Source organism: Dipodomys merriami, unplaced genomic scaffold (genome assembly GCF_024711535.1).
Source record: "Dipodomys merriami isolate MVZ:Mamm:240054 unplaced genomic scaffold, mDipMer1.0.p SCAF_895, whole genome shotgun sequence".
Taxonomy (NCBI): domain Eukaryota; kingdom Metazoa; phylum Chordata; class Mammalia; order Rodentia; family Heteromyidae; genus Dipodomys; species Dipodomys merriami.
This window is the reverse complement of record NW_027206507.1, coordinates 158,015-177,096: the sequence shown is the minus strand read 5'-3', so window position 1 is coordinate 177,096 and position 19,082 is coordinate 158,015. Positions and strand designations below refer to the sequence as shown.

At 39.8% G+C, this 19,082-nt stretch overlaps 1 protein-coding gene across 1 annotated transcript in view; it reads right to left on the bottom strand.

The window, feature by feature from the left end:
- LOC138820524 (zinc finger protein 420-like) overlaps window positions 1–19,082 on the bottom strand; it is a 75,372-nt gene that overhangs the window by 6,567 nt on the left and 49,723 nt on the right. Inside the window, 2 exon segments of the mRNA XM_070012194.1 lie at window positions 16,057–17,162; window positions 18,110–18,199. Of these exon segments, the coding sequence (XP_069868295.1) occupies window positions 16,057–17,162; window positions 18,110–18,199 (1,196 nt within the window).

Sequence of the window (19,082 nt, the reverse complement as noted above, 5' to 3'; positions counted from 1 at the left end):
AAGTTTTTTTTTAAAAATTTAAGACAGTATTTCTTTTAAACTAGGTATCTTTGTTGGGCTTCATTTTCCCAGAGCTTGCTTATCTAGCAAGGCAATTCACTAATTAGTCTTTTGAATCTCTGTGCTGTTCTCATTCAGCAAGCTGAATCCAGAGTCTGCTGAGTGAGCCTGTCACACTCACCCAAATCTTCCCTACTTCAGCAAACATAAAACTAACACACACACTAAACAAGACAAACAAGTGGCCACAAAGACAAAATCAGGTCTCAGTGAATGGGGCGACATCTCACCACCATTCACTTACCAGGGGACTCAACACCCCTACTCACCTCCGGAGGACTTTTTTTTTTTTTTAGATTCCTGCAAGCATTGACCCAGGGGCCTTCCAAGGTGGAGGAGAATTCCCAGTCATCTTGGGGCAAGGGAAAAAAAAAATCCCTAGCGGCCGTCCCCTCAGACTGACAGGTTCTCCCCCATGCTCAGACCCCCTGAACCAAGGTCCAAGGCTGAGATCTAACTGGGTCCACTCGCAGGTGGTAGGTGGCAATTTCATAATTGACAAACAAGCAAGTTCCTAAAACCTGACAATCTGGGCTCGAGCTGTAACTTTTTTCCAGTGATCTAAAGTCAGACTTAAGGGGGTTGTTAGTTGCCGCCCCTTCCCTTTAAGGACAACAAGACAGACAACAGAGACAATCAACACTAAACAGAAACAGAGGAAACCAGACAGGCGCTGCGCGGCAGTCGAAGGACTGCAAACAGAAAAAGCAACTTCAGATGGTAATGGCCATCTGAACATGTTTTTTGTTTATGATAGCCCGAGCCTCTGCCTTATCTATAAATTCACCCTTTCAGGTTAAGAACTGGCTTCTAGTCAGGACTGACTGAACCACTTTAACCCACTCGTGAGGCAGCAGGCTGCCTCCTTGGCCCAGCCCTTCAAGTATAGAAAGGGTGAAGGGTGCATTAATACCATATTTTTTTACTGCTGAATGTAAGTCTTTTAGATGTTTAATTTTTAATTTTTTATATTTGGCCTGGCCCACATTACCTCCCCCTCATTCCTGCTCTAATTCCTCCCCCTCTCCCTCAGAGGCTGAGGTCCCTTGTTCAGCATCTTCATCCTCTGAGTTATCACCCTGGGTGGTGTCTGCCTGATTCCCCTGAGTACCAGAACGGGTCATTACTGGAAAAGAGAGTGACCCCGAAGTTGGTGTCTTATTACTTTTACTTATCCTTGGCCTGGCCTGTGCTCTGGGTAAGGAACCAACACGAGGCTAAACAAAGCCAGCTTCTCCTGTAAGGTCAGTCTGTAATTCCTGTATTTGTTGGGTGAGATCTCTTAATTCCCTTTTTATGGAAAGGACATCTTTTAAAGAGGAGACCTGTCTTAACAGGGAGTCTTTAGTTTTTAAGAGTCCTTCTACCCCTGGAATCTGGGTAAGAGGAACTGAATCGTTTGGGGGGGGCGCTTGGAGCGCTGGGGGGACATGGCCCATATAGGGGCAGAGAGGGCCAGTGGAGTTGTCTGGGATGTCCCCGGTCTGCTATAAAAACTTGGGACTGATATTGAGGGTGGGGCCCGTATTTTTCCTCCTCATATTTGGCAGCCTCCATCTCGAGGCTGGCCTGCTGTGAGGGGTCAAGCCAATCATCGTCAGGGACATTTTGATGAATTACAGGATAGAGTGCCTTATTTTTTAATGATTTATTTGGAGGAGGTGGCCTCAATAAAGGGGGGGCCAACTTAGTGGGGATAGGCTCATCAATAAGGGATGGGGAGGGCAAAGCCACAGTATCGGCCGCCTCGTCCGGTCTTGACGTCCCCTTTTGTGACTGAGTCTCATTTGTTAGGGGGGTGGGTGGCAAAATGTCCTTAGAGCAAGACTCATACTCAGCTGAGGGACAGGAAAGGGCGTCCTCCGCAAGAGCTAAAAGATGAGAAAGTTGTCCATCTCCCTCCACATCCTTCAAGATGTCCCTAATAACCCCATAAAAACTAAAAAAGGCTTCAGGAACCTTCTCTCCGTCCCTGAGGAGTTTGTTAATGTCCTTTCCCACTTTATTCCATGTAAGAGGGTGAATTCCTGGCCCATGTAATACTAACCATGGACATTTTTCCTCCACAAAACAAAAAAAATTATGCAAGTCCTTTTTCTTAACTCTAATTCCTCTCTCCCTAAGACTACTTTTCATTTCCTTAATGAAAAGACCTTCTTTAGACAGACTCTCTCCCATGGTTAGTTTACAGCAATCTTTACCTCAAGACCTTTCCGGGGTGCACGAGCGATGCGGTCCGGACGTCTCTACCACGCGTGTCAGGAGCTCCTTGCTTGTAGGCTGTCCGGTAGGTCACCGTGTCTCGGGCCCCACGTTGGGTGCCACTTGACCCGTCCAGCAGGCCAGGTAATTTGGTGGGGGATCCGAGAGGGCACCTCCTAAAAGAACCAAGGGGGGCGAGAGAGGATCGAGACCAAGCGCATAAGGAAAGACAGAGTCAGTCTGAGTCGCGTCAAGGTCTCATTTATTGGCAAAGAAACTTAGGTTTTTCTAAGGAAAGAAGGGGAAGCACTGTATGGAAGGGAGGGGTGGACGGAAATTTTTTTACGGTGAAGTCAGGGCAGGGTCTTTTGGTCCACTGGTTTCGGTAATTGACTGGCCCAGCCTGTTTTAGGAAGTAATCTAGATGTACACCTTGGAATTTCCAAGAATGGCTATTTATCATGGCTTAATCAGGTGTTTGAAAAAGGCCAGAGCATTCTCAGGCAGGTTTCAGGTCTCCAACAACTCAGGGGCACTAGGAATACTATTGCTTGGTACACCTCAAGATAAACATACCAACTGGGTCTGGACCCAATATCACCATTCAACATGTTTTATCTTACCTGTGAAATACTTGTCTGAGGCTTCACTTATTCATGGTTCTCTACCTTGCTCCAGCTTGACAATCAATTTAGGTTTAGGAACACAGTGCCCTGTGAGTAAGAAATAGTGGAGAACTATTGCTCTTGCTACATCATGATTGCTGTAAGGTCTCAGACATCCTGTTCACAAGATTGCTCCTAAATCTGGTTTCTCAATTAACAGCTCCATGGTGGAGTTTCCCTCAACTTTAGGTTTATTTTGCCAATTGTGTGGCTTGAACTCAGCTCTTTTGCTCAAAGCTAGCATGCTACTAGTTTGAGCCTTGGTTTACAGTTCTAGTTTTTGAATGGTTAATTGGAGATAAGAGTCTCATGGTCATTTTTCTGCAGTTGCTGGCTTCAAACAAAAATCTTCAATTTCAGCCTCTGGAGTATGTAGGATTCGAAGCTTGAAGCACTGCACTGTATATCAGGATTGGCTTACAAATACACACTTTCAACTACTGATTTCCGGATCATAAAGTCAGTAGTAATGTATATTTTATCTAGAGTGTAGATCCACCTATAATAATCACTCCAAGTCTGGGAAGTCAGTCTTCTATTAGTGGAACATAGTTTAGAACTTTTGTCCAACTACTGATTTGCCTTCTTAAAGAATAAGAATAAAATTAGCTCTTGAGGTACATATAATCAAGTTGAAGTTTCCCTTAGAAAGAAATGACACTTCCCATGGACTGGAATGTTATCCCTAAATAACATAAATAGTCTAATATCTACTAAAATAAAAGCACTTGACCTTCCAAGTAAAAATGACCTTTGCTCACCCACAGACATGAGGTTGTTACAGGTCTCCAGCATCACATCTCTATGAAGGGTCTTCTGACCAGGATCCAGATCCTGCCACTCCTTCCAGGTGAAGTCCACAGCCACATCATCAAATGACATCAGCTTCTGTAATGGCACATTCCCATGAAGAAATTAGGGCTGGTTTATGAGAATTCCAACCTGGAATTTCATTATGCTACAGGTATGCTTTTGTCTTACATAAAATGTTTGCAGTTTGCTGTGTCATCTATTCACTGGGAGAATTAAATAGCAAATTAGAAATTCTGGACAATCTATAAACCTAGTCACTAAACAAGAAAGGTCTGCAGTGCCCTGGTGGCTTATGACTGTAATCCTAGCTACTCAGGAGGCTGAAGTCTGAGGATCGTGGCTCAAAGCCAGCCCAGGCAGGAACATCGGTGAGACTCTTATCTCCAATAAACCAACAGAAAATTAAAAGTAGCACTGTCACTCAAGTGGTAGAGCACTGAAGGGCTGAGGGACAACAGCCAAGCCCAGAATTTAAGCCCCAGACCATTAAAAAATTAGTTTCCCTAATGCATGCAAACACATTTCTGCTGCTAGCAATAGAGACAAGATCACAATTCTAAGGAGACAATAATCTACCATGAAAACATTAAGTCTAATGAGGTGTATGAAAGATGATATATTTTGATAAACTTTTAGTACTTATCAGTTCGATAATAAATTAAACAAATAATTTTCCTGCATTTACATATTCTCCATCAATGTAAACCCTATTTAGATCTTCTATTAACAAGTGCTCTCAAAAGCAAGCAGAACACATTCAGGACCACACATGGTATACATAACATAGCACATTAGTAGGTCTATGTTAGCACAGTGTCCTCATGAAAGTTAAAAACAGTAACAATACTCCAGAAAGTGTGATTTAGGTTACACATAAAAATATCCTAATTAACCATTTCTTGTTTAAATACTAAATATTGAAATGTGGTCATAGATACCATTGTATTTCCTTCCTATATAAAAAAGAACTGCTACCACGAAGTTTTGTAAACCCTGCCTACATTCTACAATAATAAATATAGGTTTACAAGATTTTCATTTCAATAGGACTTCATGGAAGGTAGAGGCAAATGTATAGAGGTACAAGGAACATTGAAGATGACAAAAATGATAAAGATGACCAAATGATCAAAAGTGGCACATATTCCTGAGTTATTTCTCCAGTAGATCCCCAAGGATCTATTTCCACTTGTGTTAGTTAATAGCAAAATCCTTCAGAGATCAAAATCAATTACTGAGCAAACATCTTTGAGATTTTGCTACAAGTGATATTTCTAATACAGAAAACCTCTCACTATAATTATTTTTTTTTTTATCAAAACCAATTCCTATCTTACACTGGCAGTGAGTGAAAATATTCAAAAGTAGTGGGATGGAAAAATAAAACCATACTACATCAAATGAAGTTAGACAAATATATCACAATCAGGAGAAATCACATTTTCTTGTAGTATATCAATTGGGGGAAGGATGTACTTTTCTGTAAGGAACTCTGACGTTGAGCTGAAGGGGGAAAAGTTTTGAGAGGTTGGAATTCCAGCCTGAGAGCACTGAGAGCTGGCAGCTGAAGGCTTAAATGATAATTCTTGAGAGGGTTAAGAGACCAGAGTACAGGCCTTTTCCTTAGTTTTGGAAAGATAGCAGCTGAAACTGAGGTGCTATTGACCTTGAAGGCTAGGTAAGGTGAACTTCATGTCTGCATTTTCACTGGGCACCAGTCTTCTGTCTCAGGAGAATAAGGAAACATGTATCCCTCACAAACTGTTGTGGCTCTCATTGTAAAATAAATGTAGATACGTCATTTTTGCATGTTATCAATGGGAACCTTCCCTGTGTGAACTCAAGCGACTATGCTTGCTTGCTGGCACCCAGGGACCAAGTGTCAGAGAGCCTCTAGACCTCTGGTTTTCCCTCAGTCTATCTGTTTTTGTTTGTGTGTTTCTCTAATTTTCTTTGTTTCTGGAATCCTCTAGAACTCTCTTGGCAAAAAAATTTCCTATACAATGGGTAGGAAAAATGTCAAACATAAAAGTAGTGTGTTTTCATAATAAAAAAAGAACCAGATCAGCAAATTAAAACTGATCACTAAGAAAAACCAGTTCCCAGATAGATGATTTCAAGAAAAGAAACAACTGAGAGACATATGGAAGAAAGAGGGAATGAGGAAAGCAAGAAAAAAATTAATAGAAAGAGAGATACAAAGAGAGAGTAAGAGAAAAATAACCAAAACTAGTGAGTAGAAAATCAAGAATAAAGAGCGAAAATAGAGGGAAAAAATCTTGTGAGTGTACTTTAGAAAATAAACAGAAATTAGTAGAAAGACCTAAAGTTCAGCTTAAAGTACAGCCTACGTTTCAAGTAAGACCAAGACCATGACGTAGTACAACAAGTACATATGGAGAGTAATTTAAGTACATATAGGTAAATCATTCCTTCAGAATACACGAAAGTGAGTGTGACCACACTATTTCAACAATTCCAGGAAAATTTCTTTGAGATAGTTTAATGTTACTAATGAGGATGTGATCTGGTTCAAATCTATCCTACAGCTTCATGAGATGTAACCTCCTCTGTGTCATTACATCACATAACAAGTGTGATTACATTTTCTCTTTCTTTAAATTTTTATTTATTTTTTATTGTGAAAATACTGTACAGAGGGGTTAAAATTACATGGGCAAGATAATGAGTACATTTCTTTTCAAGCATTGTAGCCTCCTCCTTTGTTTCCCCTTCCCATCCCTTCCCATCCTCCCTCAGCCCCCACCCCCAATCCTCCCCCCACACCCCAAAGTTGTAAAGTTCATTTTCGACATGACGACTTGTACTTCTCATTGTTGCAACGGGTCCACCTGTATCCTTATTTAAACGACCTGTTTTTCCCCTTCTTCTCCACAAATTGTACTGACATCAAATACAGTGAAAGCAGGGGTTATACTGTGGGTGAGGGACATACAAAGCAATAAAGGAATAATCTTATAAATGCGTTAGAAACAATCGCATGAAAGAAAAATAACATTTGAATACATATCTTAGGGTTCATATCCCTAACATCACTGTGACTACATTTTCTGACAACATAAACCTAGACATTCTGAAGCAAATTTGCATTCAACTTAGAATGAATATAACTGTTTAATGTGCTAAATCTACAAGCAATCTTTATCTGATTTATGAATATGTTCCAGAGGCTGAATCTGTGTGGTTGGTATTGTTTTTAATTCTTGAACATCTTTAGGTTAATATAATGGAAAAAAAACAAATGAAAAATTAAAAAAAAACAACTCACCAGAGATCTATTCATTCTCTCTTGCTGCTGACAATGAACAGATGAATCTGGAAGCATGGCTGGGATAGAAGGGAAATGACGCATTCAGAATTGAATCTGTGAGATTTTGGGCCCAGAATTTCCTCTTGCAAACATGAGACATGTGCTGGAAAATCATAAAGCCTTCTTGTAAGAGAGGAATCTTTAATATCTCAAGCAGGGCATTAAAGTCTCCAATAAACACAAATCCAGTCTATTTCCTGTTAGACAGATATTACTAAACAAACTAATTTCTTCTTTATGTACACACTAAATTTGCAAACATCAATGTTCCCACAGAAAATATTTAAAAACTGAAAGCAAAAACATATCACATTTCCACTAAAAGTAGTTTCTGCTGAAATATACTTCGAGATGTATGAACTGCTTCCTTTTAATGCAAAGGTATCCTAGGAACTGATTGGAATTTGTGTTCTCTCTCATTCATTTACATATTTAAACACCATGGACAGCATGTATGATGTAACTCAGTAGTTTTCACCCAAAGTTATAGAGGAAAATGTATAAGAATATATTTCTTCTGTTATAATATTTCAATAATGGTTGTCCAATGGCACATTTGACTGTACCCATTGCACACCTATGCAATGACTTGCAATTTGCCATTTAACATGTTTTGGCCAAAGGGACATGAGTAAAGATGATGTAAACCCAGGTTTGAGAAGTCCCTAATGCTCACTTTTCCTAAAGAGTCATGGCAAATACCTTGGCCATCCTGCTGGAGATACAGGGCTTAATAAAGACACAACATACAGTACTCAATATAGGAATGACACATAAAACCTTGAGTAAGACATATTACCTCAAGTTTTCTTCTGAGATTTTTCTTATGAGGCCAAATGTCCCTGATCAACACGTTCTGAACTACCAGGTGGAACCAACCGATTACAGCTAGCATTAGCAATCCATAGATGGCATATTTAAGATAAGTTTCAATGCTTAAATACTAAAAATTATAGTGGTAAAAGGTTAAATAAAATAGTGAGAAGAGGATTAGGGATTAGTACATAAATAGATACTTTCAGTCATAACAAATACCCTACCATCCCAAACCACAGCCTCAGGTACCCTCTCATAACTTGGCTCTGGCTTATTCCTCAATCCAGCTCATCAGGACTCCTAGATATTAGATTAAACCTTGCAACAGCACAAAGTGATTGAGAGTGGTGTAGGAAAGAGCACCACGAGAATCTTGTGCTCAGGGAAGTAGCAACAATTTTTGCGTAAGGCAAGGGAAGCTAGCAACATCTTCCCCTTCCTGTGCTTTTCTGCTTCTTCCCATTAGGGCTTCTCAGAATTGACACGATCTGTCCATTTAGGATGGAGATTCCTATTCATAGGGTGGTCTGCTTCAAACATTGCTAGGCTTCATTCCTAAAAATACAGGACAAGCACTCACTACTCCAATATCCCATGTACAACTGTCTCTAGAAACAGGGTCATGTACAAATGCTTGTGAACTCAAGGTAGGAGATTAAAATCTCAAGCCAAACAGATTAAAATATCTCTAGGAGAAACAACACTGAAGCCCCAAATACAACTGCAATACAAGAGGACTCAAGGCAGGCACACACCTCACAATTTCACTAGAATTCTTCCTGTACTCCTCTTACATCTGAATCCCTTGGTCTTGGAGTACAAAATGCACAGCTCTTGGGCTCTCCTCATCTGGAGATTAACCCAGTTTACTCTCAGACATTCGGGAACCAGCTTCTTGCATCTGAAGGTCCAGAGGCTAATGGCAGCAAAAACTCCTGAACCTAAAGCAAATTATCAACCCCAGACTGAAGAAGAGTGTGGAGGAGGAAGTAGGCACTTTGACTCAAGTGTAAAGCTCTCCTCTGAGCTGACGAGCTCAGGAATGGTGCTTGCAGACCCAGAGTTCAAAACCCACAACCGACCACAAAAACAGAAACAGAAACCCATAGAGGGTAGACTCCTGCAGCAATCGCTCAGTTCCTACCTGACATTAGTTCCAAAGCCTGATATTCCTTCAAGTTATACCTCCAAAGATCCAAAGCACAGAGCCTGGCTCCAGCCTCATGGCTCCCACCAATGGAAGGCCAAACTGTACTTCAGGGTACTTCCAGCAGCAAGGCAAAGGGAAAGAATCTGGAATAGGTAGACTTCAAACACCCATGGTAATCAGGAAGTTGCATGCGCAAAAGGATCCTCTACCCCACCTCCACCCTACAAAAAAAGAAAAAACCCAGGACTTTCAAAGGACATGTCCTCCATGGAGACTACAATTCCCACAATGCTCAGCACACTCTGCTACACCCCTGGTCCCAAGTGTGCTTGGATGCATTGGGACTTGTCTCTCCCTGCTGTGGGAGCTAAGCTGAGTTTCTTCTTGACAACCACCATTTCCTTCCTGAAATATTATAAGACCAGCCACAAAATGCAAATATATGTGGAGAATTGGATGCATTGGCTTTTTGCTTCTTAGTTCTAATAATGAAATTGAGGTTATGAGACTGCTTGCTTATACCTTTCTGTTTGATCAATGCCTGCATTCTGCTGAATGTAAATTATATCTCTGTTTGGCCTTAAATTGTTTAATACCTCCCCTCTCATCTTACAAAGGTACTCACAGACACTAAACTTATACCTGGGTCATTCCCATTGCTGTAATATAAACACTGGCATAAAATAGTGAGATTGTTAGGTAGATATGCACCATAATCCTTGTGTTGATTTGGATTTTGCAAAATCTAACAATTAATTTTACAGAAATTCCCCAATTCTAAAGTTTGCTTTTCATTTAAGGGTTTTACTTTTTTTTCTTTTTGCTGTTGGTCCTGAGGCTTCAACTCAGAGCTTGGGCTCTGTCTGTGAGCATTTGCTGTGCTCTCTTGCAAGTCCTTTAATAATCTCTTCAGGTAACTAGTGAAAAGTTTCCTCACCTGGCTTCTTAAGAACATGGCACATTACCTCCATTTTCCTACAAAGAGGGTGGTTTAGGGTAGAAGAGTGAAGTTTAGGGTAGGTCTATGTTGATGTGAAGCTTAATCACTTGCAAACCAGTCTGCTTTTGTCTTTGCATTTTGCATGTGCAAATCTCTTTACAATTTTTACTGCTTCTCTGATCCTAAAAGTTCCTCTCAGCAGCTTCAGGCTACATCCCTAGGGAAGCTCAGACTTGTCTTCTCAGACCTTATCAATTAAGCTGTGCAATAAATCTTATGTCTCCTGCCACATTCCGCTTACAGCACAAGCCAGAGTCTGCCACCAAAGGCAGGATAATTAAGGAGACAGAGAGATGGTTGATGGCACAATTCTGTTATATTTCCAAAAGTCCAAACAGCACATTCTTTCCTCATTCTAAGTCAACCTATCATTTCCACCAAAGCCTCCCTTCACTTAAAGGCCCAGGCCAAACAGCTAGAACACAGACTTCCTCAAACCAAGAAAGGACAAGGACTTGCATTCCTGAGGGTGGGAGTCAATGGCCCTGAAGCCTTTATTCACAGATTATATGTTGAGATCTCTCATTGAAGGTCTCTTTCCCCACTTTACAGATATGGGCCACAATGTCCTACATAGTAACTTGAACCTTTGCAAGGATCTATGAACTAGACAGAAACATAAAGGTATGTGCATGTGGGTTCACATGACAAAAGATACCCAACTATTCGTGACAATCTATCATTACCCTGGCTTATAAGACATTTCAATATCAACTTCAATTGAGGACAATGACTATACCCTATGGAGGACTTTAGGCTTATACAAGAATGGTAACTTTTCTGCACGAGGGCCAAAGAACCCATTTTACAAAATATCTTCCCTGGCCTTGGGATGCTTTCTAATCAGGGTCTGGGTACTGTACCTTAGCTTTGGTAATAAAGGAACAAAAGTGCTTAGAGTCTATCAACTTGATTTACAACACTACTTGAGGGAAATTTGGTGATAATTGGCCATAACACTCTCACAGCATTTCCTACCTAGTTTGCCTTTCAATTGTGATCTTTAAACCTCATACTCTTGAGCAAGTAAGAATTCTGATGTAAAGCACCAGTACCCTGTTAGATCAGGAGATCTTAATTACTTGATCCAAGTAGGAATCATGGTTTCCACAGAATAGGATAAAAAATTATAACATCTTGTAGACATATGCAAAGGTCCTTTTGCAATCACTTGGTTAAAGACTGTTTACCTATCATTCTGTAAACCACATCCAAATTCTTCCATAAAAGATTTGGAAGAATGCATTGTTTTCACAGATCATATTATTGGTCCTCAGGTTGAATTCAGGGGCAAAAATTTGTAAGGCTTCCTATACCTTCTATGCCAGATGACCTTTTGTATCACTGATTTTTCACCTTAGGGTCTTGCTTCTTTGCCTGGGCTTTTTGACACACTAACTCTGTAATTACATATCACAAGTAACACCAAGATAGGCACATATGACCAGATCCATGCTTTCATTGGCTAAGACACCATATTCATGAAGCTTTTGCACGGGATTGCCTACAAATACTTTCTAATTTCAGCTTCCTGAGTAGCTAAGATTTCACACATGATGGAGTGTAATTGCTCATTTTTAATTGCTAGTCTTAAATTAATAGAAGGAAAGGGTACTTTACCAATTCATTGAGCATTAAGTCCCTTAAATTCTGAGTTCAACCAAAGTGTTGGCCAAATGATAATAACAAATATAATCAAAGCATTAATAAAATGTTATCATCAGGCCTACTTTGAATGAAAGTGTACTTTGGTTCATAATTTGAGCTATATAACAGGCCTAGGTAAGACTCTAGTCTATGAGCCATCCTTCTCAGAAAGCATCCAGTTTGTTATCATGGGAGAAAGAGCTATTTCCAAAAGGATGATGTTAGTGTGTGTGTGTGTGTGTGTGTGTGTGTGTGTGTGTGTGTGTGTGTGTGTGTGTGTGTGTGTGTGTGTGTGTGGTACAAGTAGGAAGGCCAAGGGCAAAGGTGCCTCCCAATCCCACTATTTTTTTTACTAGGCCTCTGTAGATAAGCAGAAGTGTGAAGAGTGTGAGGGAAGGGGTTAAGAGAGCAACTAGCTAAATCTTGCAATGTGAACTCCACTGTCCTTATCTTGTAAATGGAATCATAGGCAGGATTTAAGGATTCCTTTTTTTATTGTGAAAATACTGTAAAGAAGAGTTATTATTTTTGAACAATTGAAATAAGTACTGAAATTCTTGAAGCCACAGGAAGCCTGAGCTGAAGCACTGCAGGAAACATCCTGTTCCCAGACAGAGTTTTCTTCAGAACAGCCCACAGGGCTCATGCTTTGATTCCTAGCTTTTATGGAGGTCAAGATGAGAGAATCTCCTTTGAAGCCAGCTCTGGTTGGCTTCAACTCATTTCCTGAGTTGAACACCTCATATTGGCACAAAAACATTTCTTCATGAAAGTGTGAAAGTAGAGCTCTTCATGTAAGCAAACAGCTCTGGACATATGTACAATGAGTGGCTTATATAGGATCTGGAGTCTTGGTCTTGGTTTATTAAGTACTTTCTGATGTAACAGACATTTTTTTTCTAAATGCCTCCAGGATATCTTTAATTACATAACTACACTGGGGCATCTATCTTGGCTCTACAAATTCTAAATTTAGGTCAACCTTTGTGTTTCTGTAAAAGAAGACAGTATATTTGTAGAATGCCACATTTAGGAAGATGGAATACTGGAGTCTATTACACAGCTAGCAGTCTGCAAGCAGCCTGTTGTAACAAAGACTTGCAGTCCACAAATACACTTAGACAACTTGGAAAAAGGACAGAAAGGGAAAAAAAAGAATATAAATAACACCAAGAAATCAATCAGCAGCAAGAGAGTCCTGAATTGGGACACTATGATGACCAGAGACAAGCCAGGAGACAGGACACAGGACATGATCAGAGACATATGGCATGGTGTCTGGTGCTACTGCTGGTGCACTAAATAGGGCCTAAGCAGGAGGCAGGTCTACAGGAAATTCCCAGTCCCAGGAACTGAACTAACAGATTGAATAACATATCAGCCAAATGCCCATGCCTGCTTCCAGGGATCCAGCCACACCCATCAGTTGGGAGGTAAGTGATGGATGGGGCATTTCCTTCCCCCTGCATGAAGACAAGATGCCAGACCCCACCATCCACCATGTGCCCAATAGGGCACCAGCCAAACCTGACCTCCTTACTTAATATTACTGAATTATTAAATCTATTTATAAAATGTTGCATCCTCTTTATCATTTTGTAAACAGGTCAAGAATTTGCTTTATGTAAAAGCCATTTTTTGAGCCCCACTTCTGAAAGAATAATTCTCACATTCACGAAAAATTAAACATTCTTCTTTTGAATAGTTCATTTCTTCCTTCTTCCTCATTCCTTCCCTTCCTCTTTCCCTTTCTCACTTCCTTCCTTCCTTCTTTCCTTCCTCTCAGGGCCTAGAAGTGATGCTGTAGCTCAAGTGGCAGACAGTATTCTCTTTGTTAATTTCAATTTTTGTGAGATATTAATCAATATCTTTGTGTGCTTGATTATTTCCCCTAATGTCATATCTACATTGGCCCTCTATGAGATAACACAGGTACGACACATCGTTCACACTGGTGTTTTATTATAGCTCACTCAGAACAACTAAATGTGCTGAGTGAATCAATCACAACTTGTTCATCACCAGTGATTAATTAAAGAAAAGAGCAAGCACTGAAGACATTTTGAGGTTTTCCCCCAAGGCAAAATCCTGAGACTCTTGTCTTTATTAATCCACCATATTTTTTAGAATATATATTTTATTGTAAATATACTGTATGAATTGGTTATACTATTATATGAATTAGGTCATGAATACATTTCCTATCGAGCATTGTTACCCCTCTGAGAAAGACTTTACTACTATGTATGTACTGCAATAAGGACTAATATCTTCCATTAGATCTTCCATTCAAAAACTGAACGGGAATAAGTAAGTCATTTCTACTGTATTGCATGGATCACACATACACAGGGGGATTTAGGGGAGCAAGAGAAAAAAAGTTGTTCTCATGTTCTTGCCTCCTAAGTCTTCACTCAACTATTGTTCCCCTAACCATGTTGCAGATGGTCTGAATGCAGTCCCAAAGGTACAAACCTCATATTTCTAAGAAGAGTTTATCAAATTACCCTGACACACCATTCCTTAGTATAAAAGACGCAAGTTAATAACTTCAATCTCTGAATTACTTGTTGTGACTGGTTGTTTCCACATGCTTTGGATAATATTGAATGACACCATCCCCACTCAATACGATGGAAGTATGAGAAATGTTGGCTCAAAGAAAGCTGAAGAATGAAGCATGGTTTCCCATCTTACCTAGCTTACCTCTGCCATGAAGGATTTCTCTGTATAATTTACACAGGTTTTCTGACAGAGATTTTCCTACATTGGGTTTCTTTCCTGGGTGAATGTTCTAATACTTGCTGAAGGTTGGCTTCTGGTTGAAAGACTTCCTCTCATGTTTATATTTACAGAGATTCTGTCATGTGTCCAGGTCTCTGATACCTGTACAGATGGGACTTCTGGCAAAATGTTTTCTATACTCATAATTTCTTTCCTGTCTATGCTCTCACATATGTTGAGGACTCAGTTCTGATTGAAAGTCATTTCACATATGTTCTATGCACTACTTTCTTTTCTCCTATTGAGTCAATTGTCTGATGAACATGAGCTATTCCTTTCTGATCAAAGAATTTCCACATTTGGAGTATTTTTAATTTTATTTTATTTTATTTGTTTGTGAACATACTGTACAGAGGGGTTACAATTACCTGGGCAAGATAATGAGTACATTTCTTATCAAGCATTGCAGCCTCCTCCTTTGTTTACCCGTCACATCCCTTCCCAGCCTCCTTCCACCTCCCCATCCTATATTTCCCCCCACCCCCACCAAAGTTGTGAAGTTCATTTTCCACATGACAACTTGTACTTCTCATTGTTGCAACGGGTCCACCTGTAACCTTAAACGACTTGTTTTTCCCCTTCTCCTCTACAAATTATACCAATATCAGGGATTATACTGTGGGAGAGGGAAATACAAAGCAACAAAGAAATAATCTTATAAATGCATCAGAAAGAAATGCATGAAAGAAAAAAACAAATACACATCTAGGGGTTCATTTTCCCAACATCACATTATCTGACATTTTCTACTTCACTCATACATATACTTGATATTGCAAATAATAGGTCCCATGGTTTCCCTTATTCACATTTGTAATAGTTTTAAGATTATTCCGCTGTGTGTGTCCTATGAACTTGGATCCCTGAATACTTGGTAAAGGACTTTCCACAATTGTTAAATTTGTATTTTCTCGCCTGTGTCAGTTCTGTGATGCAAACTGAGTTAGGACTTTTTCTTGAAAACCTTGCCATTTATTTTTGCTACATAGGATTTCTCTCCTCTTTGTGTGTGAGGGTGTGTGTGTGTCTGTGTGTCTGTGTTTTGTGTGTTCTGTGATGAACCCTGAGCTGGGTCTTCTAGTTGGAGGACTCCACATCTGCCATATCATAAGGTCTCTATCCTGTATTGGTTCTGTATTGCAATTGCAATTTTCTTACAGATCAAAGCCTTTGCCATTTGGTACAATCCTAAGTTATTTCATTTGTGTGAAGGAACTTATGTGTGTTAAGCTGTGACCTCCAGGTCTTTCCACACTGGTTGCATTCATAAGGTTTTTCTCCTTGTGTTCTGTGATGGATGTTAAGTTGTACCTTCCAGGTGAAAGAATTTCCATGCCTGCTACATACATAACATTTCTCTCTGGTGGGATTTTTCTGATGGACAGAAAGGTGTATGTTCTGGGTGAAAGACTTTCCACATAGCTTACATTCATAAAATTTCTCTCCTGTGTGTGGTCTCTGGTTGACAGTAATGTGTAGATCTTGGCTGAAATACGTTCCACACATATGAAATTCATAAGGTTTCTTTCCTGTGTGTTTTCTGATGGACAGTAAGGTATGACTTCTTGGTGAGAGACTTTCCATACATGTTACATTCATAAGGTTTCTCTCCTGTGTGTGTTCTCTGGTGGATAGTAAGGTGTGACTTCTGGGTGAAAGACTTTCCACACATGTTACATTCATAAGGTTTCTCTCCTGTGTGTGTTCTCTGGTGAACAGTAAGTTGTGACTTCTGGGTGAAAGACTTTCCACACACGTTACATTCATAAGGTTTCTTTCCTGTGTGTGTTCTCTGGTGGACAGTAAGTTTTGACTTGTTGGTGAAAGACTTTTCACACATGTTACATTCAAAAGGTTTCTCACCTGTGTGTCTTCTCTGGTGGACAGTAAGGTATGCCTTCAAGGTAAAAGACATTTCACACATGTTACATTCAAAAGGTTTCTCGCCTGTGTGTCTTCTATGGTGGATAGTGAGAGTTGACTTCTGGGTGAAAGACTTTCCACAAAAGTTACATTCATAAGGTTTTTTTCCAGTGTGTCTTCTCTGATGGACAGTGAGAGTTGACTTGTGGGTGAAAGACTTTCCACACACATTACATTCATAAGGTTTCTTTCCTGTGTGTATTCTCTGATGGACAGTGAGAGGTGACTTCTGGGTGAAAGATTTTCCACACATATTACATTCATAAGGTTTCTCTCCTGTGTGTATTCTCTGGTGGTCAGTAAGATATGTCTTGCAGGTGAAAGACTTTCCACAAATGTTACATTCGAAAGGTTTCTCTTTTGTGTGTGTTCTCTGGTGGACAATAAGCTTTGATTTCTGGGTGAAAGACTTACCACACATGTTACGTTCATAAGGTTTCTCTTCTGTGTGTGTTCTCTGGTGGACAGTGAGGTTTGACTTCCAGGTAAAAGACTTTCCACAAATGTTACATTCATAAGGTTTCTTTCCTGTGTGTGTTCTCTGGTGGACAGTAAGGTTTGACTTCGATGTAAAAGACATTTCACACATATTACATTCAAAAGGTTTCTCATTTGTGTGTTTTCTCTGGTGGACAGTAAGGTATGCCTTACTAGTGAAAATCTTTCCACACATTTTACTTTCATATGCTTTCTCTCCTGTGTGTGTTCTCTGAGGGACAATAGGGTGTGTCTTCTCAGTGAAAGACCTTTTACATTGTTTATATTCTTCAACTACAGAAGACACATGAGGACTACATACAGCACACATCTTACCAGGCTCAATGAAAACACTCATGTTCTGACACCCAGTGACCTTTTCTGTCCTCATTCCTAAGGAGTTCCCATTATTCTTAATCAGTTCTGACTTCTGTTTTGAGCTCAAATTAAAACTTCTTATAAGTCTCACTTTTTCCTTCCCTGGGTTACTATTCATGACTGCTACTTCAGAGAGATATTTCTTGTGACTTTCCTGACAGGTGCTAATCACATCCTCCATTTCTTGGACATCTAAAATGCATAATAGAAAAATAGACAAAGACATAAATGAGATCCATAAATTCCTTACTGTAAAGGTAATTTCTCACATTTTAACTGTTACAAGATTTTCAAATATCAAAGCATTGTTTGATGCAGAATATAAACTTTTCTCTGCAATGTCCTAACTATGAATGTAGTACTGACATTTTACAATGGAAAATAATGTTTTTCTCTAATTCAGATTTTTCTATTTATTTCTAGGAAATATTTACTGAAATTATTCATCAACATACTCTTAATGGTTCCATTCTGAATGTCTCTCTATGCCCAGCACAATTCATAAGATATTGTCCTGATCAGAGAATAGCAGCACTACCGTTCTCCTATTTTCCTCCTACCTGCATAATACTAGTTTAGAAGAAAATGAGATCTCCTTTTGTACATTTCTTATTGTCTTTTTCTCTTAAAAAATGACTTGCTACAGACAAAGAGAATTGCTAACATTAAATACACTGGCACACCAAATGCAGTTTGCCTCCATGTGAATTCTGGATTGACAATTCCTTGAGACAAAGGATCACCTAGTTCTCTGCCATACTATACGCAGGGGCACTAGGAATACTATCGCTCTGTACAGCTCAAGATACACAGACCAACTGGGCTCAGGACTCATCATCACCATTCAAGATGCTTTAACTCACCTGTAAAATTCTTGCCTGAGACTTCTCTTATAAATGGATCTGCACCTTGCTCCAGCATCATGATCAATTTAGGTTTAGGAACACAGTGCCCTATGGTTAAGAAATAGTGGAGAATTATTGCTCGTGCTGGTTCATCATTAATGTAAGGTCACAGACATCCTGCCCACAAGGTTGCTCCTAAATCTGGTTTCTCAATTGTTTTTTAGGGTGTGGGGGTCCAGTAGTGGGGCCTGAACTCTGGGCCTGGGCACTGTCGGGCAGATCTTCAGCTCAAGGCTAGCATTGTATCACATGAGCCACTTCACCAACTCCAGCTTTTTTTCCCCTGCTTATGTGTTGCTGAGGAATCGAACACAGGGCCTCATGCATGGAAGGCAATTCCTCTGCCACTGAGCCACCTTCCCAGTCCATGGTTTCTCAATTCTTAACAGCTCCATGGTGGAGTAGCATCCAGCTTTGGGTTTATTTTGCCAACTGTGTGGATTGAACTCAGCTCTTTCGCTAAAAGCTAGCATTCTACTAGTTTGAGTCTTGGCTACATTTCTAGTTTTTGAATGGTTAATTGGAGATAAGAGTCTCATGGTCATTTTTCTCCAGCTGCTGGTTTCAAACTGAAACCTTTAGATGTCAGCCTCCGGAGTATCTAGGATTCTGGAAGCATTAAACCCTGTATCAGGTTTGGCTTAGAAATACACACTTTCACCTACTGATTTCTAGAGCATACTGTCAGTAGTAATGTATGTTCTATTGTAGACTTTAGATCCACCTATAATAATTACCCAAGTCTGGGAAGTCAGTCTCCTATTAGTGGATCATAGCTTAGAACTTTTGTCCAACTACTGATTTGCCTTCTTAAAGAATGAGAAAAAAATTAGCTCTTGTGTTACATATAATGAAGTTGAAGTTTCCCTTAGAAAAAAATGACACTTCCCATGGCCTGGAAGCCTTTTTTTTTTTTTCTTTTTTTTTTTAG